This window comes from Bos grunniens, chromosome 6 (genome assembly GCF_055505025.1).
Source record: "Bos grunniens cultivar Pamir isolate PY7600 chromosome 6, Bosgru_T2T1.0, whole genome shotgun sequence".
Lineage (NCBI taxonomy): Eukaryota > Metazoa > Chordata > Mammalia > Artiodactyla > Bovidae > Bos > Bos grunniens.
The window spans coordinates 85,443,130-85,463,410 of record NC_141170.1 but is presented as its reverse complement, the minus strand read 5'-3'; the positions used below and the strand labels follow the sequence as shown (position 1 = coordinate 85,463,410).

The following is a 20,281-nucleotide window of genomic DNA, read 5'->3' as shown; positions in this document are numbered from 1 at the left end:
CCCATACCATCCCTCTTTAAAGTAACCTTTTGTGGAAAGAACAACTACAGTATACAAAATGAATGACAAAGTTTTAGAATGATAAATGTGAATTGTTGTGATAGGTTTTCTCATATATATTATCTAATTTAATCTTTAAAGTAAACTTTTGTGGAAAGAATTTTAACATATGAGAACATTTGAGATTTATACAATTAGAGAATTGTGCCAAGTCCATGTAACAAGTGATCTATGCAGCCAAGGTTCAGAGTCACTTTGTCACTCCAAAGTCTGTTTTCAGTGGCCATTTTTCCTATGCTATGCAGGTATGTCATCACTAAGATAACTTGAAATGCTCCTATTTTTCTGTCTCAAACTTCTGTTTCAAATATAAGCCGACTGCTCAGATTATTTAGAAACCTTTCTTAGTAACTCTGGAAGAAATAATTTTGCTCTCTCTGTGTTTATAGAACAGCAGTATCTGATATTGCAGCTGTCTACACCCCTCACTGGCCATGTGACTTGGGAGAAATCCATAATCCTTATTGTTATCAAAAGTAAAGTAGGAATAATAATGTGAATGTCTATCCTAAGTTTGTTGTGAGGATTAAATAAGAAAATTCATTATTTCACTTTTTTTTTTTAAGTTAATGTTTATTTTTTATGTTAACAAACTGACATAGTGCCTGCAGAGTATCTCCTGGTGGCCCAGTGGCCATCACCACAGCGGGGCATGGGTTTGATCCCTGGTCTGGGAACTAAGATCCCACATGCTGTGGTAACATCAAAAAAAGAAAACATAATGGTGCCTGAATGTGTGTAATGTTCTTTTTCTGTGTGTTCTCTCTCTCTCTCTCTTACACACACACACACACACACCCCATCACTCAGTTATTATTAGGCATTATTGAAATTAATAAGAATCCATTTCAGGTCAAGAGACAGAGCTCCTGAAGTGAAGTGAAGTGAAAGTTGCTCAGGCATGTACATGGAATTCTCCAGGCCAAAATACTGGAGTGGGTAGCCTTTCCCTTCTCCAGGGGATCTTCCCAACACGGGAATCTAACCTAGGTCTCCCGCATTGCCGGCAGATTCTTTACCAGCTTAGCCACAAGGGAAGCCCTAAGATAAATCATAATGTTGTCCTTCTGTCTTAACTTCAGAGCACACAATTTGGCAGATGGTAGGGAACCATACATATAGGGGGGTTGCATATGCATAAACCTAGCTGGTTATACATGCACTGTAGTAAATTAAACCTGGGTCTCCGACATTGTAGGCAGACGCTTTACCATCTGAGCCACCAAGGAAGTCTAGTAAAGTTAACAGAATTGCTTAATTCAGGACCACTAAAATTGTCCTTAATAAAGATTAAAAGAGGAAGATTCTCTGAGTCATTGCAACCCTATTAATCTTGAATCTTTTATTCATTTTTTATTTTACCTGCCCTAAAGCATGGAGGAGGTCTATAGAAACTTCAATGGAAAATTAATCTATTATTAGTAATCTAGGCTTTAAGACTTGCATGCACATGTTATTGAGAGAAGGCTTTAGTTCAGTCCAGTTGCTCAGTCATGTACAATTCTTTGTGACCCCATGGACTGCAGCATGCCAGGCTTCCCTGTCCATCACCAACTCGCTGAGCTTAATCAAGCTCATGTCCATTGAGTCTGTGATGCCATCCAACCATCTCATCCTCTGTCATCCCCTTCTCCTCCCGCCTTCAATCTTTCCAAGCATCAGGGTCTTTTCCAATGAGTCAGTTCTTCCCATCAGGTGGCCAAAGTATTGGGAGTTTCAGCTTCGTCATCAGTCCTTCCAATGAATACTGAGGGCTGATTTCATTTAGGATGGACTGCTTGGATCTCCTTGCTGTCCAAGGGACTCTGAAGAGTCTTCTCCAACACCACAGTTCAAAAGCATCAATTCTTTAGTGCTCAGCTTTCTTTATAGTCCAACTCTCACATCCATATGTGACTACTGGTAAAACCATAGCCTTGACTAGATAGACCTTTGTTGGTAAAGTAATATCTCTGCTTTTTAATATGCTGTTTAGGTTGGTCATAACTTTTCTTCCAAGGAGCAAGCATCTTTTAATTTCTTTGGTGCAGTCATTTTGGAGCCCCCCCAAATAAAGTCTCTCACTGTTTCCATTGTTTCCACTGTTTCCATTGTTACCCCATCTACTTCCCATGAAATGATGGGACTGGATGCCATGATCTTAGTTTTCTGAATGTTGAGTTTAAGCCAACATTTTCATTCTCCTCTTTCACTTTCATCAAGAGTGTCTTTAGTTCTTCGCTTTCTGCCGTAAATGTGGCGTCATCTGCATATCTGAGGTTATTGATATTTCTCCCGGCAATCTTGATTCCAGCTTGTGCTTCATCCAGTCCAGCATTTCTCATGATGTACTCTGCATATAAGTTAAATAAGCAGGGTGACAATATACAGCCTTGACATACTCTTATCCTGATTTGGAACCAGTCTGTTGTTCCATTTTCAGTTCTAACTGTTGCTTCTTGACCTGCGTTCAGATTTCTCAAGAGGTAGGTCAGGTGTTCTCTTTAAGAATTTTCTACAGTTTGTTGTGATCCATACAGTCAAAGGGTTTGGCATAGTCAATAAAGCAGAAATAGATGCTTTTCTGAAACTCTCTTGCTTTTTCAATGATCCAGCGGATGTTGTCAATTTGATCTCTGGTTCCTCTGCCTTTTCTAAATCCAGCTTGAGCATCTGGAAATTAACGGTTCATGTATTGTTGAAGCCTGGATCGGAGAATTTTGCTATTGTGTGAGATGAGTGCAATTGTGTGGTAGTTTGAGCATTCTTTGGCATTGCCTTTCTTTGGGATTGGAATGAAAACTGACCTTTTCCAGTCCTGTGGCCACTGCTGAGTTTCCCAAATTTGCTGGCACATTGAGTGCAGCACTTTCATAGCATCATCTTTTAGGATTTGAAATACCTCAACTGGAATTCCATCACCTTTTAGGATTTTATATACCTCAAAGTGGAATTCCACTTGCTTTGTTTGTAGTGATGCTTCCTAAGGCCCACTTGACTTCACATTCTAGGATGTCTGGTTCTAGGTGAGTGATCACACCATCACGATTATCTGGGTCATGAAGATCTTTTTTAGTATAATTCTTCTGGGTATTCTTGCCACTCTTCTTATCAGGAGGTAATTTATAAGCCTGATATCTCATTAAGGAATTATTGGAGAGAGAGAATTGAAATATCCTGACTCTTTAGAATATAACAAAAACAAAATAGCAAAGACTTTGGCCATTTGTTTGTTCCTCTCCTCTATATGATATACTTCTCAAATGTTAAGCAGTGACATTTTTCTGCCATCTTTAATCAGCTACGCACAGCATGAATAATCCATTACCAATACTGGTAAGAGGAAGTAGTTTCTTTTCATCATAATATACTATCATTACATATCTTAGAAAATTATTTTATCACCTTCTGCAGATGAGCAGCTCAAAGACTATAAATATTTGAACCTATATTACTAATAATGTGAATACTTCTTTTCTATTTATTCACACACCTTTGAAAGACAAATACAGTCATCTTTGGGGCAAAACCACTTTGCATGTTTTCATTGAGTTCCATTTTATATTTAATGTAATAGCATGATTGTCCTGATTCATGTAATAGGCTTACCTGTCATGTGGATGAGTTGATGTGAATGACTGCATTGATTCCTGAGTTTCATTATAAAAAATTCCTCTGGAAGCATCTATTCAGCCCTTATTTCTGAAAGTAGGGACTGATGTAACTCTCATTGAATAATCAATGTTGGATTGTTTAAGTTGACCTACAAATATTCTGCATCAACTTCTTGTGTTCTACTAAGATATTAAACTATTACTTTAATTTCACCAACATGTAAAATAACATAATTTCACTAGTCAGTGTCTATTCTTAGGCAGTTATAAATGCCAGCTTTTCATTTTCATTTCCATATACAAGGCAATCATTTTATATACTGTTTAAAATTTTTAAATTCACAGTTTTTAGCAACATGGAAGTCTCTGTATATTAGGCATGCTTTATTTAACAATAAATATTTTAGAGCTTAAATATAAAACAGTGATTATAAAATTTATAGTTTTCTCAAATTCACTCAATTTAAGCGATATTTGGGCTTCTCTGGTGGCTCAGAGTAAAGAATCTGCCTGCCAAGCAGGAGATGTGAGTTTGATCCCTAGGTCAGGAAGATGCCCTAGAGAAGGAAATGGCAACCTACTCCAGTATCCTTGCCTGGGAAATCCCATGGACAGAAGAGCCTGGTGGGCTACAGTCCATGGGGTTGTAAAAGAGTTGGAGTCGATTTAGCAACTAAAAACAAAAGCACCAGTGATGTTGGGATCTAAAAGCTATCAGGGCATGGTTTTGAGCCATCTTCTGTTTGTGTAAGAATGAAACCCTTATCTGTCCCTGAGCTAATGATGTACTATAGATTCTTTAATGTCAGCCATATAGGTGAATTTTGGGGATGTGGTTATATTCCACTGTTTATCAGACTTTAAGACTGAGTTCATATGTATATCCTCCTTCTGTCCAGGTCTCCTTTACTAGAAAATAAATAATGTAGAGTCCAAACTGGCATAAGAAATAAGAATAACTTCAGTATGGTTTCTAGCTAAAAGTTGACCTTATTGAAATATTTCCTTTTTTACACGTAAGAACCTGTGAAAGGAACGCATGCATGCTTAGTTGCTCAGTCATGTTTGATTCTTTGTACCCCATGGACTGTAGCCCTCCAGGTTCCTCTGTCCATGGGATTCTCCAGGAAGGAATCCTAGAGTGGGTTGCCATTTCCTGCTCCACATGAAAGGAAAAATAAATAGTATTAACCCAAAGCCTAGCAAAATCAAAATGTGCAAAAGCATCTTCTAGTACCATTTTTTTGTGTGTTTTTTAAAAGATTTTTGTTAGCAGTGCTTATAAATGAAGCATTATGCTCTCCTTTTGTGAAATTAGGGGTCTGGGGGAGACCAGCAAATGAGACTAAACCAAGTCCTACACTTGGCTAAATTATAATTAAATTAACTTTCTATGTATAGATTGTCCCTCCTTTTCATAATCATTTTCTAAAATGTGATTTGATTTTCAAACCTTCCTTAATCCATGATATTCACTGTCACTTCATTATAGCACATTTAGTGCTATTATGCCTGGTCTGTTGCTAATATCTCTATGAATGTCAAAGCATCTATTATGTTAGAGAAATAGGAAGCATAAAATGGAATGGGATATGTAAGAGTCAATTAAAATAAGATTTAAAAGGAAAATATTTGAAAGAATGTTTAGAGACTATACACATCAAGGTTCCATTTTAAATATTTTATATAATCATCTTATAATTGAAATTGTAAGGAGAAATATCTGTATAATTCACCTATAAGAAAGTACTGATTGATTTTAATCATAACCAAAGAATTTGTAACAAAATTGTTTGCCAACAGAATTGAGATTTGGAGCTTTTGTGTTCTCATAAAGTTCTCAAAATAACCCCTAAAATTTAATACCTTCACTAATTTAACTTAAAAATCAATACAGTGCTTCTTGATAGTCTTTATAGAAAATAGAGGTTAGAATCAAAGAGGAACTGTTCCCACTGTCAGGAAAATGGCTTGACTTTTAAACCATAAATATCATACCACATATAAATTTTAAAAATATATCATACAGGTTCATCTCAGCTTTTTAAAATCACAATATATAAAGTACAGAACAAAGAGGAATCATTTACTCTGAAGTTGCAGAGAATATCTGGTGCATATTGGAGAATACCTGATGCACCATTTTATAGTTAAAGGTGTGCTTTTGAGAGATTGCGGCAGCATTTTAAGTGTATGTTCTTGGCTAATGGCTGCTTGATGCTGCTGCTGCTAAGTCAATTCAGTCGTGTCCGACTCTGTGCGACCCCATAGACGGCAGCCCACCAGGCTCCCCTGTCCCTGGCATTCTCCAGGCAAGAACACTGGAGTGGGTTGCCATTTCCTTCTCCAATGCATGAAAGTGAAAAGTCAAAGTGAAGTCGCTCAGTTGTGTCCGACCCTGAGCGACCCCATGGACTGCAGCCTACAAGGCTCCTCCGTCCATGTGATTTTCCAGGCAAGAGTCCTGGAGTGGGATGCCATTGACTTCTTCACTATTGGCTGCTATGGATGCCAAATGGATACATATTCATGCACTGTTTCAAATGCTTGAGTAGCCATTCTGACTCATCAGTCTTTCCACCATTTTAGAAAAGTCTGTGTGCATGTGTATGAGAGAGAGAATTTAGAATAATTTTGTATTTTTTCTGTTCAAAAAATGTAAAATAGTTTCATTAAGTCAAAACATTCTCACATATATTTTGAATTCTGCCCAGTTGTAAAAAATGAAGATAAAGAATATAGTCCAGAGTAAGAGATTCCACACTGGTATTGAAATGAAATAATAGTATCATATTCTCTCAATGGCCTCTGAGATACTGTATTTTATGATTGTATATCAGAAATAAAGAAGCATGGTAGTAAAGGATGGGGAAGTAGAAGTCAACTAGCTGATGAAGCAAGTGGCTGATTTGTCTTTTCCCCATAAGCATAACTTCAAAAATCTAGAAATAAACCGTACTCCTTTATGCCTAGTGTGAATACATGTGTAAACCAGTCTATCACCAAGACAGGTTCAGAACAAATTAATGTCATAATAAAAGTAGTCAGGTACCACACAACATACTTTTTAAAATTTATTTTTCAGAGGCATTATGCATATTTTTGTGATCATCATGCTTCAGTGTATCAGTCTTTTCTTGAAATACTATCAAATGGCAAAATTGACATTAAGTGAAATCACTATTCTTAATGGAAAATTAACAGCTTCAAAAGAATACTAGGGTATTCAGTATTACTAAAAATTTTAATTTTTCGAGTAATTTTTATTATGTCTCATCAAAATATTAGTTTTGATGAATAGAAAATATTACTATAAATGTTAATAATCTCAAACACAAATTATTAGGATACTAAACTTGTCCTTTTCCTCTTAAAAATAGGATCTAGTTAATATTCCAATTCTCTTGAATTTATGAAAATAAGACTTTGGAAGACACAATTCATGGTAGGATTATATCTTATTCAGACAGTATTTAGGTATATATGGTTAACTATAAAATAAAATGAATTTAAAAATGTAGAGCAAATAAATTAGTATTTCCCATTTAATTTCAATTCTTTCTGAATATTGAAGAAATTTAAAATGACTTATAATTTTATCCCTAGATAGAAAATTTAGACTAATTTTGTAATTATCTTCTTAAAAAATGTAAATAAGGAAATACAAGCCTGTTAAATTCAATGATATTTGTACCAGTGTCCTCAGAAAATAAGGGAAATAGTTATGAAATCTGATAACTAGGTTATTTTTCATTTATTATATGTTTTCCTTATGCTGAACACTTTATTGGCTCTCTACTTTAAAAATACAGCATGAAATTACTTCCTACTATTTTTCCCAATTGCCATCAAAGAAAGAAAATTAGGATGTCAGATTTTTGAGAAGTAAACTTGAAATATAGTAAGTACTTTCCTCTCAGGATTCTACATTTATTGATCTAAACATCAATAATTGTTCTTAAAAGCTTTGGAAGGGGTAGTGTTCTGGTTTACTAAAATAGATCAACGTTCAGATTTTCTTTGCTAGCAATAGCATTAGAATTTTAGGAGTATAGGAAATTGAGGCATCACATATATGCTTGAATCACTCTGCCTCCTTGGGAGAAAGCCTAACTCTGGACATAAGCATAGTATAAATGGAAAGATCAAGGGATATGAAATCCAGTTTCAGTTCAATTCATTTCAGTCACTCAGTTGTGTCTGACTCTTTGCAACCCCATGAACCGCAGCGTGCCAGGCCTCCCAGTCCATCACCAACTCCTGGAGTTCACAAACCCATGTCCATTGAGTCGGTGATGCCATCCAACCATCTCATCCTCTGTCGTCCCCTTCTCCGCCTGCCCCCAATCTTTCCCAGCATCAGGGTCTTTTCAAATGAGTCAACTCTTCACATAAGGTGGCCAAATATTGGAGTTTCAGCTTCAGCATCTGTCCTTCCAATGAATATTCAGGACTGATTTCCTTCAGGATGGACTGTTTGGATCTCCTTGCAGACCAAGGGACTCTCAAGAGTCTTCTCCAACACCACAGTTCAAAAGCATCAATTCTTCAGCGTTCAGCTTTCTTCACAGTCCAACTCTCACATCCATACATGACCACTGGAAAAACCATAGCCTTGACTAGATGGACCTTTGTTGACAAAGTAATGTCTCTGCTTTTCAATATGCTGTCTAGGTTGGTCATAACTTTCCTTCCAAGGAGTAAGCGTCTTTTAAGTTCATGGCTGCAATCACCATCCGCAGTGATTTTGGAGCCCAGAAAAATAAAGTCAGCCATGAAATCCAGTTTAGTTAACCATGTATGTTGTGTGGCAAATTACCTAACCTTTCTGATGTCATCTGTGAAAAGAGTAAAACAATAGTAAACTTACTAGGATGAAAATGAATGCTGTGCACTGGATGTTTGTGTTTTCCCCAAGTTTATACGTGAAGTCCTAATCTCAGTGTAATAGGGCATGGAGGTCAGGACTTTGGAAAGTGATTAGATTTAGACAAGGCCATGAACCTGGCACTTCATGGCAGGATTAGTGATTGTTTAAGACCTTAGCTTGTTTACTTTAGGCCATGTGAGAAAACAGTGAGAAGAACATTGTTGTTGTTATTCAGTTGCTAAGTCATATCTGACTCTTTGCAACCCCATGGATTACAACATGCGAGGCTCCTTTGTCCTCCATTATCTCCCAGAGTTTTGATGAACCTTATGTGCATAGAGTTGATGATGCTATCTAACCATCTCATCCTCTGCTGCCTCCTTTTCCTTTGTCTTCAATCTTTCCCAGTATCAGGGTCTTTTCCAATGAGCTGGGTCATCCCATTACATGACCAAAGTATTGGAGCTTCAACAAGAGTCCTTCCAGTGAATATTCAGGGTTGGTTTCCTTTAGGATTGACTGGTTTGATAGTCTCTCTGTCCAAGGGACTCTCAGGAGTCCTCTTCAGAACTACAGTTTGAAAGCATCAATTCTCCTGTACTCAGCCTTCTTCTTTTTGGTCCTACTCTCACAGCTGTACATGACTACTGGAAAAACCATAGCTCTGACTATATGGATCTTTGTCAGCAAAGTGATGTCTCTGCTTTTTAATATGCTGTCTAGGTTTGTCATAGCTTTCCCTTCAAAGAGCAAGTGTCTTTAAATATCATGGGTGCAGTCACTATCTGCAGTGAATTTGGAGCCCAAGAAAAAACTCTGTCAGTGCTTCCACTTTTTCCTTTTCTATTCACCATGAAATGATGGGACCATGATCTAAGTTTTTAAAATGTTGAGTTTCAAACCATCTTTTTAACTCTCCTCTTTCACCCTCATCAAGAGGCTCTTTATGTACTCTTCACTTTCTGCCATTAGGATGGTATCATCTGCATATCTAAGGTTGTTGATATTTCACCTAGCAATCTTGATACCAGCTTGTGATTCATCCAGCCCAGCATTTTGCATGATGTATTCTGCTTAGAGGCTCAATAAGTAGGGTAACAATATACAGCCTTTTAGGAGTCCTTTCTCAACTTTTAACCAGTCCATTGTTACATGAGCAGTTCAAACTGTTGCATCTTAACAGGTTTCTCAGGAGACAGGTAAGGTGGTCTGTATTCCCATCTTTTTAAGAATTTTCCTCAGTTTGTTGTGATCCACACAGTCCAAAGTTGATGACACATTGAGTGTAGTGGTTAAACAGCGTCATCCTTTAGGATTTGAAATAACTCAGCTGGAATTCCATTACTTCCACTAGCTTTGCTTGTAGTAATGCTTCTTAAGACCCACTTGACTTCATCCTCCAGGATGTCTGGCTCTAGGTGAGTGACCACACCATCGTGGTTATCTGGGTCATAAAGACCTTTCTTGTGTAGTTCTTCTGTGTATTCTTGCCACCTCTTCTTAATCTCTTCTGCCTCTGTTAGGTCCTTACCATTTCTGTCCTTTATCATGCTCATCCTTGCATGAAATGTTTCCTTGATGTCTCCATTTTTCTTGGAGAGGTCTAGTCTCTCTCATTCTATCATTTTCCTCTATTTTTTGCATTGTTCATTTAAGAACTCCATGTGTTTCCTTGCTATTCTCTAGAACTCTGTATTCAGGTATATTGTTCCTTTTCTCCCTTGCCTTTCACTTCTTTCCTTAGCTATTTGTAAAGCTTCCTCTGATAACCACTTTGCCTTCTTTCATTTCTTTTGCTTGGGAATGTTTTGGTCACTGCCTCCTGTACAGTGTTATGAATCTTCACCCAGTTTTCTTCAGGCACTCTATCAGGTCTAATTCCTTGAATATATCCATTATCTCTAGTGTATAAGGGCTTCCTTGTTAGCTCAGCTGGTAAAGAATCCGCCTGCAATGCAAGAAAGCCTGGTTCGATTCTTGGGTCAGGAAGAGCCACTGGAGAAGGGATAGGTTACCCACTCCAATATTCTTGGACTTCCCTGGTGGTTCAGATGGTAAAGAAGCTGCCTGCAATGCAGAAGACCTGGGTTTGATCCCTGGGTTTGGAAGATCCCCTGGAGAAGGGAAAGGCTAACCACTCCAGTATTCTGGCCTGGAGAATTACATGGACTGTGTAGTCCATGGGGTCACAAAGAGTTGAACACGACTGAGTGACTTTCACTTTTCTAGTATATAATAAGGGATTTGAATTAGGTCATACCTGAATGGCCTTGTTTTCCCTGTATTTCTTCAATTTAAGCCTGCATTTTGCAACAAGGAGCTCATGATCTGAGTCACAGTCAGCTCCAGGTCTTGTTTTTGCTGACTGTATAGAAATTCTCCATCTTCAGCTGCAAAGAATATAATTAACTGATTTCAGTATTTAGCATCTTGATTGTTCATGTGTAAAGTAATCTCTTGGTTTTTTGGACAAGGGTGTTTGCTATGATCAGTGTGTTCTTTTGACAAAACTTAGCCTTTGCCTTGCTTCATTTCGATTCCTTACGATGAAAAAGGACATCTGTTTTTTGGTGTCAATTCTAGAATGTGTTATAGATCTTCATAGACCTGGTCAACTTCAGTCTCTTTGGTATCAATGAATGGAGTATAGAGTTGGATTACTGCGATGTTGAATGGTTTGCCTTGGAAATGAACTGAGATCATTCTGTTGCTTTTGAGGTTGCACCCAAGGACTGCATTTCAATCTCTTTTCTAACTATGAGGGCTACTCCAATTTTTCTAAGGGATTCTTGCCCACAGTAGTAGAAATAACAGTCATCTGAATTAAAGTGGCCCATTCCCATCCATTTTAGTTCACTGATTCCTAAGATGTCAATTCTCAATCTTGCCATCTCTTGCTTGACCAGGTCCAATTTACTTGGATTCATGGACTTAACATTCTAGGTTCCTATGCAATATTGTTATTTACAGCAGACTTTATTTTCACCACCAGACACATTCACAACTGAGCATTGTTTCTGCTTTGGCCCAGCTGCTTCATTCTTTCTAAAGCTATTATTAATAGTAATTGTCCTCTGCTCTTCCCCAGAAGCATATTGGAGACCTTCAGACCTGGGGGTGTGGGCCTTCTTCTTCCGAAGTAATATATATATATATATATATATATTTGCCTTTTCATACTATTCATGGGGTTCTCCTGGCTTGTACTGGAGTGGATTGCCATTTCCTCCTCCAGGAGAAGAACATAGCTCTCTGTAAACCAAGAATTGAACCAGCTGGCAACTTTGTCTTAGCTTCTAAAGCTGTGGGAAATAAGTGTCTATTGTTAAGCCCACCCGGTCTATGGCATTTTATAACAATGACCTGAGCTTACCAAAGGAATGAGGTAATCTTTGTAAAGGCTGATAAGATGTGGAAGCCTCTTTGTCTTCAATTTTGTTTTCAGGAGGAAAAAATATGTTTGTTAGATTAAACTAGTGAAGTCAATGGGGCTATACTGCACATTCTCTAGAAGGAATCATGAGATCCCACATTCTAGATTACTTACTTAGGTGGAAGAAACCCACTCTGTATTAATTTTCATTGTTTTAATTTCTGTGGGTAATTTGTCAGGTCTTAAATGAAGTGAACTGGCATCATTCTTTTTTCATGGACAAACACCTGGAAAATGGTATCTTTGACAAATACTTCTGGGCTAAACTACTTGGTACTGAGCAAGTGGGTTCTGAGCAAGATCAAATTTATTGTAAAAAAAATAGTTGGTAGATATGCTTATGGTTTAACTATTGGTAAAAGAACTTGACACAAATTGAGATATAAAAAATAAAAATTTGGCACTGCTAATGTATAATGTTAGGAAATTTCCCTGATGACTTAGATGGTAAAGAATTTGCCTTCAAAACAGGAGACCCAGGTTCAACCTCTGGGCCTGGAAGATTCCCTGGAGAGGGGTATGGCAACCCACTCCATTATTCTTGCCTGGGAAATCCCATGGACAGAGGATCCTAGTGGGCTGCAGTTCATGCAGTCACAAAAAGTCAGATACAAATGAGTGACTAATGCTTAACTAATGTATAATGTTTGAGAAGTGGGATTCTTTGTTTAATTGATTGGTAGCTGGCTGTTTTCTTTTATACTATGGTGCAATTCAGCTTTTTATAAGAACCCAGATTGTTCATATTTTCTATAATCCCTGCTATGTGTGTAGACATAGACTAGTGTTGGCATGATAAAATTAGCACATGGAAAAAGAACAAGGGAAAAATTTTTCAATTCTAGGAGGAGTAAATTATCAAAGAAAATTTATCTCTGATTGAATTAATTCTTGGGGTTAAAAAACTAATATTAAAAAAAACATACTATTAATAAAAACCTGATAATAGGGTCTAAATAGAATCAAGTCACAGAATGCAATCAAATACTAGGATAAATGAATCAAAGCTATACTTAAATGGATATATCACCAAAGAAAAGTCTCAGGTCATGGGGAGTGTGATTTAGGGATGAGAAGGGCAATCATACACTGCACTTCAACAGTCATCTTCCTTTCTTTTTCCTCATTGACCTGCATGGTGATTGAGTGGACTTGTAAGTGATGTTTTGAAGCACTTTCTGCTTCTATAGATATTTGGACTTTAAAGTTTTGAAAGTAGAAATGTGGAACAAAATAAAGTTTACAAGACTACACCCAGTATTCCAGGTTACCCACAACAATGGGTTATTACTTCTTAAAAATGAGAAAGGTGATAATGGATGTGGATAATTGTGGAGAAATTGTACTCACCAGACTGCTCCTGCTATTCTATTAGAACTAAGGTGCTGAGACAGGTCGTGGGAGGACTAGTGGACTATGATCACTTATCTTGGGGATGTGGTCCTTAAATGCATGATAATAAAAAGAAAATCTTAACTCTTTTTAGGGGAAGTAGTATCCCTGTGAAACACACATGAGATAAGTGAAACAAAATGTGAAGTTTTCTTTGAATTCAATTAATTACTTTGAATTCAGTAACAGAAAATTAATGACAACAGGCTAGGATGAAATCTTGGAAAATACAAGGTGTAAAACACAGGTCATCCAACCCACATTAATTAGGAAAATCTTTGTAAACATTTTAAGTAAATATGAGCATTTCTACAAATGTTTATTGCTGACTAGTGGCTGGTTCTTTTATTTATATCCTCAACCAATTAAAAAAACAGAACAACTTAAATGATGTGTGGCCCTAGGTCCTCACCCTGAGCATATTGATATGATAGATTCCCACCTTTAGCACTGCAGCTACTTTCATGGTGTCACCTGCACAAAGACTGTGGTGCTTCAAATAAGAAAATACAGTTTGAGAGAGAATAATTTTGCTGTGACTGTGTTAGCATATAAAATTATTTGAACAAAACCACTGAGTTCATAGAAATATAGTTGCATGTTCCAATAATTTAAAAAACGAAGACCGTTTATTTCAGGTGGAAACAGCTTTTTCTCAAGGAATCTCTCTTCTTAAGTGTCCTTTAAAACACATTCTAAATTCAGAGGAGAAAATCTGCAGCAGAAATTTTACAGAGTTACTTAGGCTTAGCTACACATACACATGCACAGAAGAAACAGGAAGGGAAAGAAAAGACAACTGCTTCCGTCAGAAAAACAAGCACTTTTTCCCCCTGGTGTCATGTCTTTGGATATGTACTGCCTTGGAGAAATGTATAAATCATTTTTATACATGGAACTGTCTTAGAAAACTAGAGATTTTAGTACAAAGAAATCACTTTGTTGAAAGAATGCCCATGTGAGTACTCTATATACACAAGAGAAACTTACAAAGATCCCCTGTTTTACAGTTACTGATGTATATTAGCATAGTGGGCTTACAACTTCTCCAGGCCTGAGTTACACTTAGTATTACAAATAATATTATAACAATGCTGAAAATACTGATACAAAACAGCTTTAAGATGATATTTCCAAAAAATATCCTTCCTTTTAAAATTGAACTGTTTAATCCAAGTTTTCTTTTTGAATGTTTCAGCTTTAAAAAAGGTTTTTCAAGAAAATACTAGCATTTAAAACATCTCTTAAAATGTCTATTAAATGACAGATTTTCTTAAATAGATTATTTTTTTTTTTACAAAGTATAAGTCAAAAGTCTATCTTCCAGGAAAGTAAAACTATAAACTCTAAAAGTCCAAATCAAAAACATTATTTGTGATACATAGTTCTTCCATATCCTGGGAAAAAATCCTTGATTATTTTACCGTGCTAATTTATTTACAGACTTCAAATACTCTAGTAACACGCACCAACTTTCAGGACAAATGAAGCTGAATTCCACAATTAATAATCATAATTTTTCTATCATTTCATAAACACCGTTCAGCCCAAAATGCCTATCCGAATGAAATATTATAACATGTAAAGTATAGTGGGAATTTTAGATTGCAGTGTCATTAAGCCAAGCAAATTGCAGTGTGCATTATTCTCTTTTGGCAGAATTACAAATACACAAAGAAAGAAAACATTTGGCAAACATTTGTCTTAGATGCACATGTGTTCTCCTTTGGAAAACCAAAATTATAAGTTCAGTGTATCCACTAAACTCTTTCTTCTTATCAATTCTAATCAGTTTGAAAAGTGGTCAGAGTTTAATAGTTAAATCCAGGAAGGGGATATATAATGCCTTTTCCCCAAAGCACAGAGCTCAAATACACTTTTGCTTTAGGAGATGCATTTCAGCATAGCTTTAATTTTAGCAGGTTAGTCAGATGCCATGCTAAGTTGGCTATCCCAGTTTCCCTTTATTCATTTCATGAATTCTGTCTGTCAGAGTGCAAGGGAGTCAGATCATGCAGTAGGTATGACAATTTCAATTTACATAAACTGTGCCTACTATGGACACAGTAATTAGCTTTTATCTTTGTGTAAGAAAGCTGCTGCCCTGATTCCTACTGGTCATTTAAAAATTATTTATTAATTTATTTATATAGCTGCATATAGCTCTATTAATTAAACATAAAGAAATTATTTATCTCGTGCATTTGCATATAAAACATTACACCTTGTTTGTTAAAGAGACATATTTGCCATCAAGTGAGTTCAGTATTCCTGTCAGAGATTTATTTCTAAGATCAAATCACCAAAGTTCCCACATATTTTACTTTTTCCTGTAAATCTAGATGACTGAATATACAAAACAGTGTAAACTGGGCTACCAAGAAACTGACTTTCCATTCCTCAATTCATCATGTGGTCATTGATATGGGTTAATGTATATGAAGCAAAACTGGACACAGATAAAAAAATCAAGTGAAAAATACACTAATACAAGGAAGGTGAAGTAAAATAATTTTCTTAGAGTGTTTTTTTCTTCACATTGTAAAAAAAAACTAAGGTGATAGAACCAAGACAATGACTCAAAAAGTGTAGCATGTCATGCTTTCTGCATCATTTGACAAAATTTAGCCAACATTCCCACCTCAGTGTCTTATGTCATAGTACTTCAACATCAATAGCAAAAACTAAGAGCAAATTTTTTCAAAGATCAGAGCTGTCATCCTCTATTTGGCTAGCAATTACTCAGTCTGAAATCCTTTGTGAACTAGTATGAACTAAACATTTAGAGGATACAAGAAATACTATTTTCCCCCATAATCGTATGGCAAGATAAGCTTGACTGTATGTAATAGAGAGACAAACGCATCTCTGGGTTACATGCAAACAAGCCTCATTCTTAAATAAATACACTACCGAATATAAGACTTTAAAATCCCTCTTTTTCTCTTTCTATTAACTATGTAATTTAAAATTTCTTACAATTCCTTTATCTATTTATTCCTCACATCTATTTTCACAGTAACACCATTAAGTGAACAGAGTGCTATTTGATATTACCTTCTGAAACTTCAATGCATATCAGTGACTGATGAAGATAAAAGATAAATTTTATGGCCTGTATAAAACAGCGAGATGGTCTCATTTATTTTACATATAGATAATAAAGTCTCCAAAGCTATTAAACCTAATTCAATTCACATGCTTGAACCCTCATTCTAAAAAAAAAAGTAAAATTCTTTGTTTAAAACTAAAACTAAAAAGTAATAAGAAATACATGAAAATATGAACATGAGCTATGCACGAGAAACACTAACCATCTTATCCTACCCAGAGACAGGAATAGGGTGATTTCATTACCCGTCCTGCTGACCCAGAGTCTGCAGCTCAGTTGTGTGTAAATTGTGATGGAGGAAAACATTCTTCCTGCTGTACATGTGTAAAGAGATTGGCCCTCTTGGCGGCTGTCCAAACCTTCCTGTAAAGGTTGAATGCTGCCGGGCCGCAGCAGCTTGGTCCTTTGGTTTCTCTGAGAACGTGGCGAGCCCTTCCGTCTTAGCTGTTGGCTTCATAGAGTTCTGCCCTACAGTGGCCCGTAAATTCTGGGTGACTTCTGACGTGAGGGTTTCATAAGTTCCTCTTGAGTGTTTGATAACTTCGACTAGTTCTTTGTCCTTCAAAAGACTGCTTAGACATAAACTGGGGAGTTGGCAGGCTTTGCTTTTGTAGGGGCTTGTCTGGTCTGCTGCTGGGGATCTAAAATGGTCCTCGGTGGGAGTATGCATTATTTTTCTGTCCCTTGTGCTGAGATTTTGGCTCACAATTCGATTTCGATATGTAGCCTGTGGTAAAGACATGGAAAAAGAAAAGATGCCTTCAAAAAAGTATGTTCACAGCATACACACAGAATACAGAGTGGTGTTTTCACATTTGCTTCCAAAACCCTAAGTTTTCAACCAGACTTTGAAAAACACCAATAGAATTCTCTTCTCTTTCCAATTGGATTAAATTTCCCAGCACAGTCCTACTATAAATAGTGGTCAAATGAAAGATTTAACCACTATTAATTATCTTGATTCTAAGAATCATTTATTAAAATACTTGTTTAAACAGCAGTTTTAAGTTGGCAACAATACTGAGAGGAAGGTATAGAGATTTTTCACATACCCTTTGCCCTCAACACATTTGTAACTTTCCTTATTAGCCACATAATGGTGTTACTTTTTACCAAGGGTGAACCTACATCATAATCACCCAAAGTTCACAGCTTACCTTAAGGTCCACTCTTGGAGTACTACATTCTATGAGTTTGGACATATTTATAATGACATATAACCATTATTATCATAGAGAGTATTTTCCCCACGTGAAATATCCCCTGTGCTCTGCCTACTCATCTCTCCCCTCCTCCCCACACCACCAGCAACCACGGTCTTCATAGTTTCGCTTTTTCAGAATATTATGTACTTGGAATCATACAGTACATAGTCTTTTCAGATTGACTTTGTTCACTTAATAATATGCATCTAAGGTTTCTTGATGTCATTTAACAGCTTGATAGCTCATTTCTCTTCAGAGTTGAACAAAAAGGCATTTTGAAATTTGTTTACGTAATTTCCTAAATTTAAATTATGCAGTTTTCTCAGAGAATACATGTTATTTTAATAAGTAATGAATATCCATATATGAAGCTTTGCATCTTTCACTGGATTTAATATGCTATATTTATATGAGTGTGTGCTCAGAGTTTTAGAGTTATTGATATAATAATTTGTATCAGCAGAGTGATAACATAAAAATTTAAGAAACTAAAGAAAGGTCACTCCAGTGACCTACAGAGAACACTTAAATCTCAGCATGTGTTTCATTTAGACTTTAGGATGCATTTTATTAATCAAAATTGGGTCCATGAGTATATAGCCATCTTCTTTCTCACAAGAAGTTTCTACTGTAATGATAGGAATAAGGCATAGCTTATCAAATCATGTGGTAGGGGAAGCAAAGATTACAAGCTGGCACCAAAATTCCTCTTGAAGAAAGCACTGTCTTGGTTTAGAAAAATATACTGAGCTAGAAACTCACTAGCTGGATTACTGCTCTGGTGGCAAAAATGAAAGATTTATTGTTGCTAAAAGAAGGTGGGCAAAGTGGAGAAGGAGTTGAGAGAGGAAAACAGGGCACAAGGCGATAGGCTAGTACAAAAGATGCTGAAGGGCCCGTGAAAATCTCTGTGTACTTGACCTCTAAATGGCATAGTTTTTCAGTACCCGAGTTTTCATTGTTCCCTAGGAAGCCATTTCTCCAAGCCTGATCTCTACTTTGAGCCCTAATTTACTTATTGAGACATCATCACTTTGACTAATTAACATTCCTAGTCTCTCACACACACACACACTTGATCTTGACTCTGCACCTTATTCTTAACCCCAAATTCTCCTTCTCAATAATGGTACCATTATCAGGCCAATACCTATAAATCACCTTTGCTTTCTGTTTTTCCTCATATATCCTGTAATTTAAGTCCTTGCTGATACACCACAAAGAGGCAACCTCAGCTCATCTGCTTCTCCTATATCCAGTCTAAGCCTCCTGACCCAATTCTCTGGTACATATTAAGCATTTAATAAATATTCACTGAAAAATTTTCTCTGCTTGCTATGATATGTTTATAGAGGATATATTATATGACAAGGATTTTTCTCCTTCCCTTACATATATATTCTTCACAAGAGTCTTTTGAGGTAGTTTCTGTTAGTTCCATTATACAGACTAGAAAACTGAAGCACAGTGAGTTAATATTCTACAGATAGTGTAGGATTACAGTCTGCTTGATTAAACACCAATTCATTCTCTCTCCCAGTATTCCCCCCCATGAGAATATTTCTAAAATGTCTCACATTTTTCTAAAATAAATTTCATGCAGAACCATACTGTAACTTAAATTGGTGCTTCTACATTATCATTACTGAGATGAACCTCCAAATTTTTTTGTAAAACTGAGGTCTATTAGGGGATCTTAACAGATGTCCTTATACTCAGGGATTTCAGATTGAGACATTTTGCTAATCATATCTTAAAAATTTTTTTTAATGTTAGCAGTTTTTGATTTGTGCTAACTTAGATCCTCTCCATTACTTCTAATTTGCCATTTTAACTCTTCCATTGATTTGCCGTAAACATAGGCTGGTTATCTGGTTGTTTGAAGGAAGCATTGTATGACTTACAGAAGATGTTTTGGAACTTTTCTTGGGAGTAAGAATATAAAATATTTTGATTCATTTTTCAGAAAATTTTTTGGCTTTTTCTTGGCTCTTTTCCATAATGTAGGTATTTGGACCAACATAGAAATGTGAGATTTTATTTTCTCTTCATTTTTGTGACTTGACTTCTATGAGATGCTTACTTAACCATAGAATCAGTTACTGACAGTTCTTCAAACACTGTGCTTATTATCACGTCCAAATGTTAGAAAAACCATGGGAGTAAAATACTGAGAAAAAAAGTTTGTTTGAGAAAAAAAGAGAGGGAGGCGCCAAGATGGCGGAGGAGTAGGACGGGGAAAACACTTTCTCCCCCACAAATTCATCAAAAGAGCATTTAAACGTCGAGTAAATTCCACAAAACAACTTCTGAATGCCGGCAGGGGACATCAGGCACCCAGAAAAGCAACCCAACTCTTTGAAAGGAGGTAGGAAAAAATATTAAAGACAATAAAAGAGACAAAAGAGGGAGGGACGGAGTTCCGTCCCGGGAAGGGAGTCTTAAAAAGAGAGAAGTTTCCAAACACCAGGAAACCTTCTCACTGCCGAATCCGTGCCGAGCTTTGGAAGCACAGAGGGTAACATAACAGGGAGAAAAAATAAATAAACAATTAAAACTCGCAGATTGCGAGCCCTACGGTAACTCCCCCAGCGGAGAAGCAGCACAGACGCCTGC

General features: G+C 36.5%; 1 protein-coding gene and 1 long non-coding RNA gene across 10 annotated transcripts in view; one reads left to right on the top strand and one right to left on the bottom strand.

Annotated features, from left to right (window-relative positions):
• LOC147370963 (uncharacterized) overlaps positions 1–20,281 on the top strand; it is a 476,306-nt gene that overhangs the window by 408,673 nt on the left and 47,352 nt on the right. The gene's annotated exons all lie outside the window — the stretch shown is intronic.
• Positions 13,956–20,281, bottom strand: part of CCSER1 (coiled-coil serine rich protein 1) — a 1,487,998-nt gene continuing 1,481,672 nt past the window's right edge. For all 6 annotated transcript variants that reach the window (XM_086406508.1, XM_086406511.1, XM_086406509.1 and 3 more), the window contains one exon: positions 13,956–17,187. In XM_086406508.1, coding sequence (XP_086262634.1) covers positions 16,702–17,187 — 486 coding nt within the window. In that variant the 3' untranslated portion in view covers positions 13,956–16,701. The remainder of the gene's footprint in view (positions 17,188–20,281) is intronic.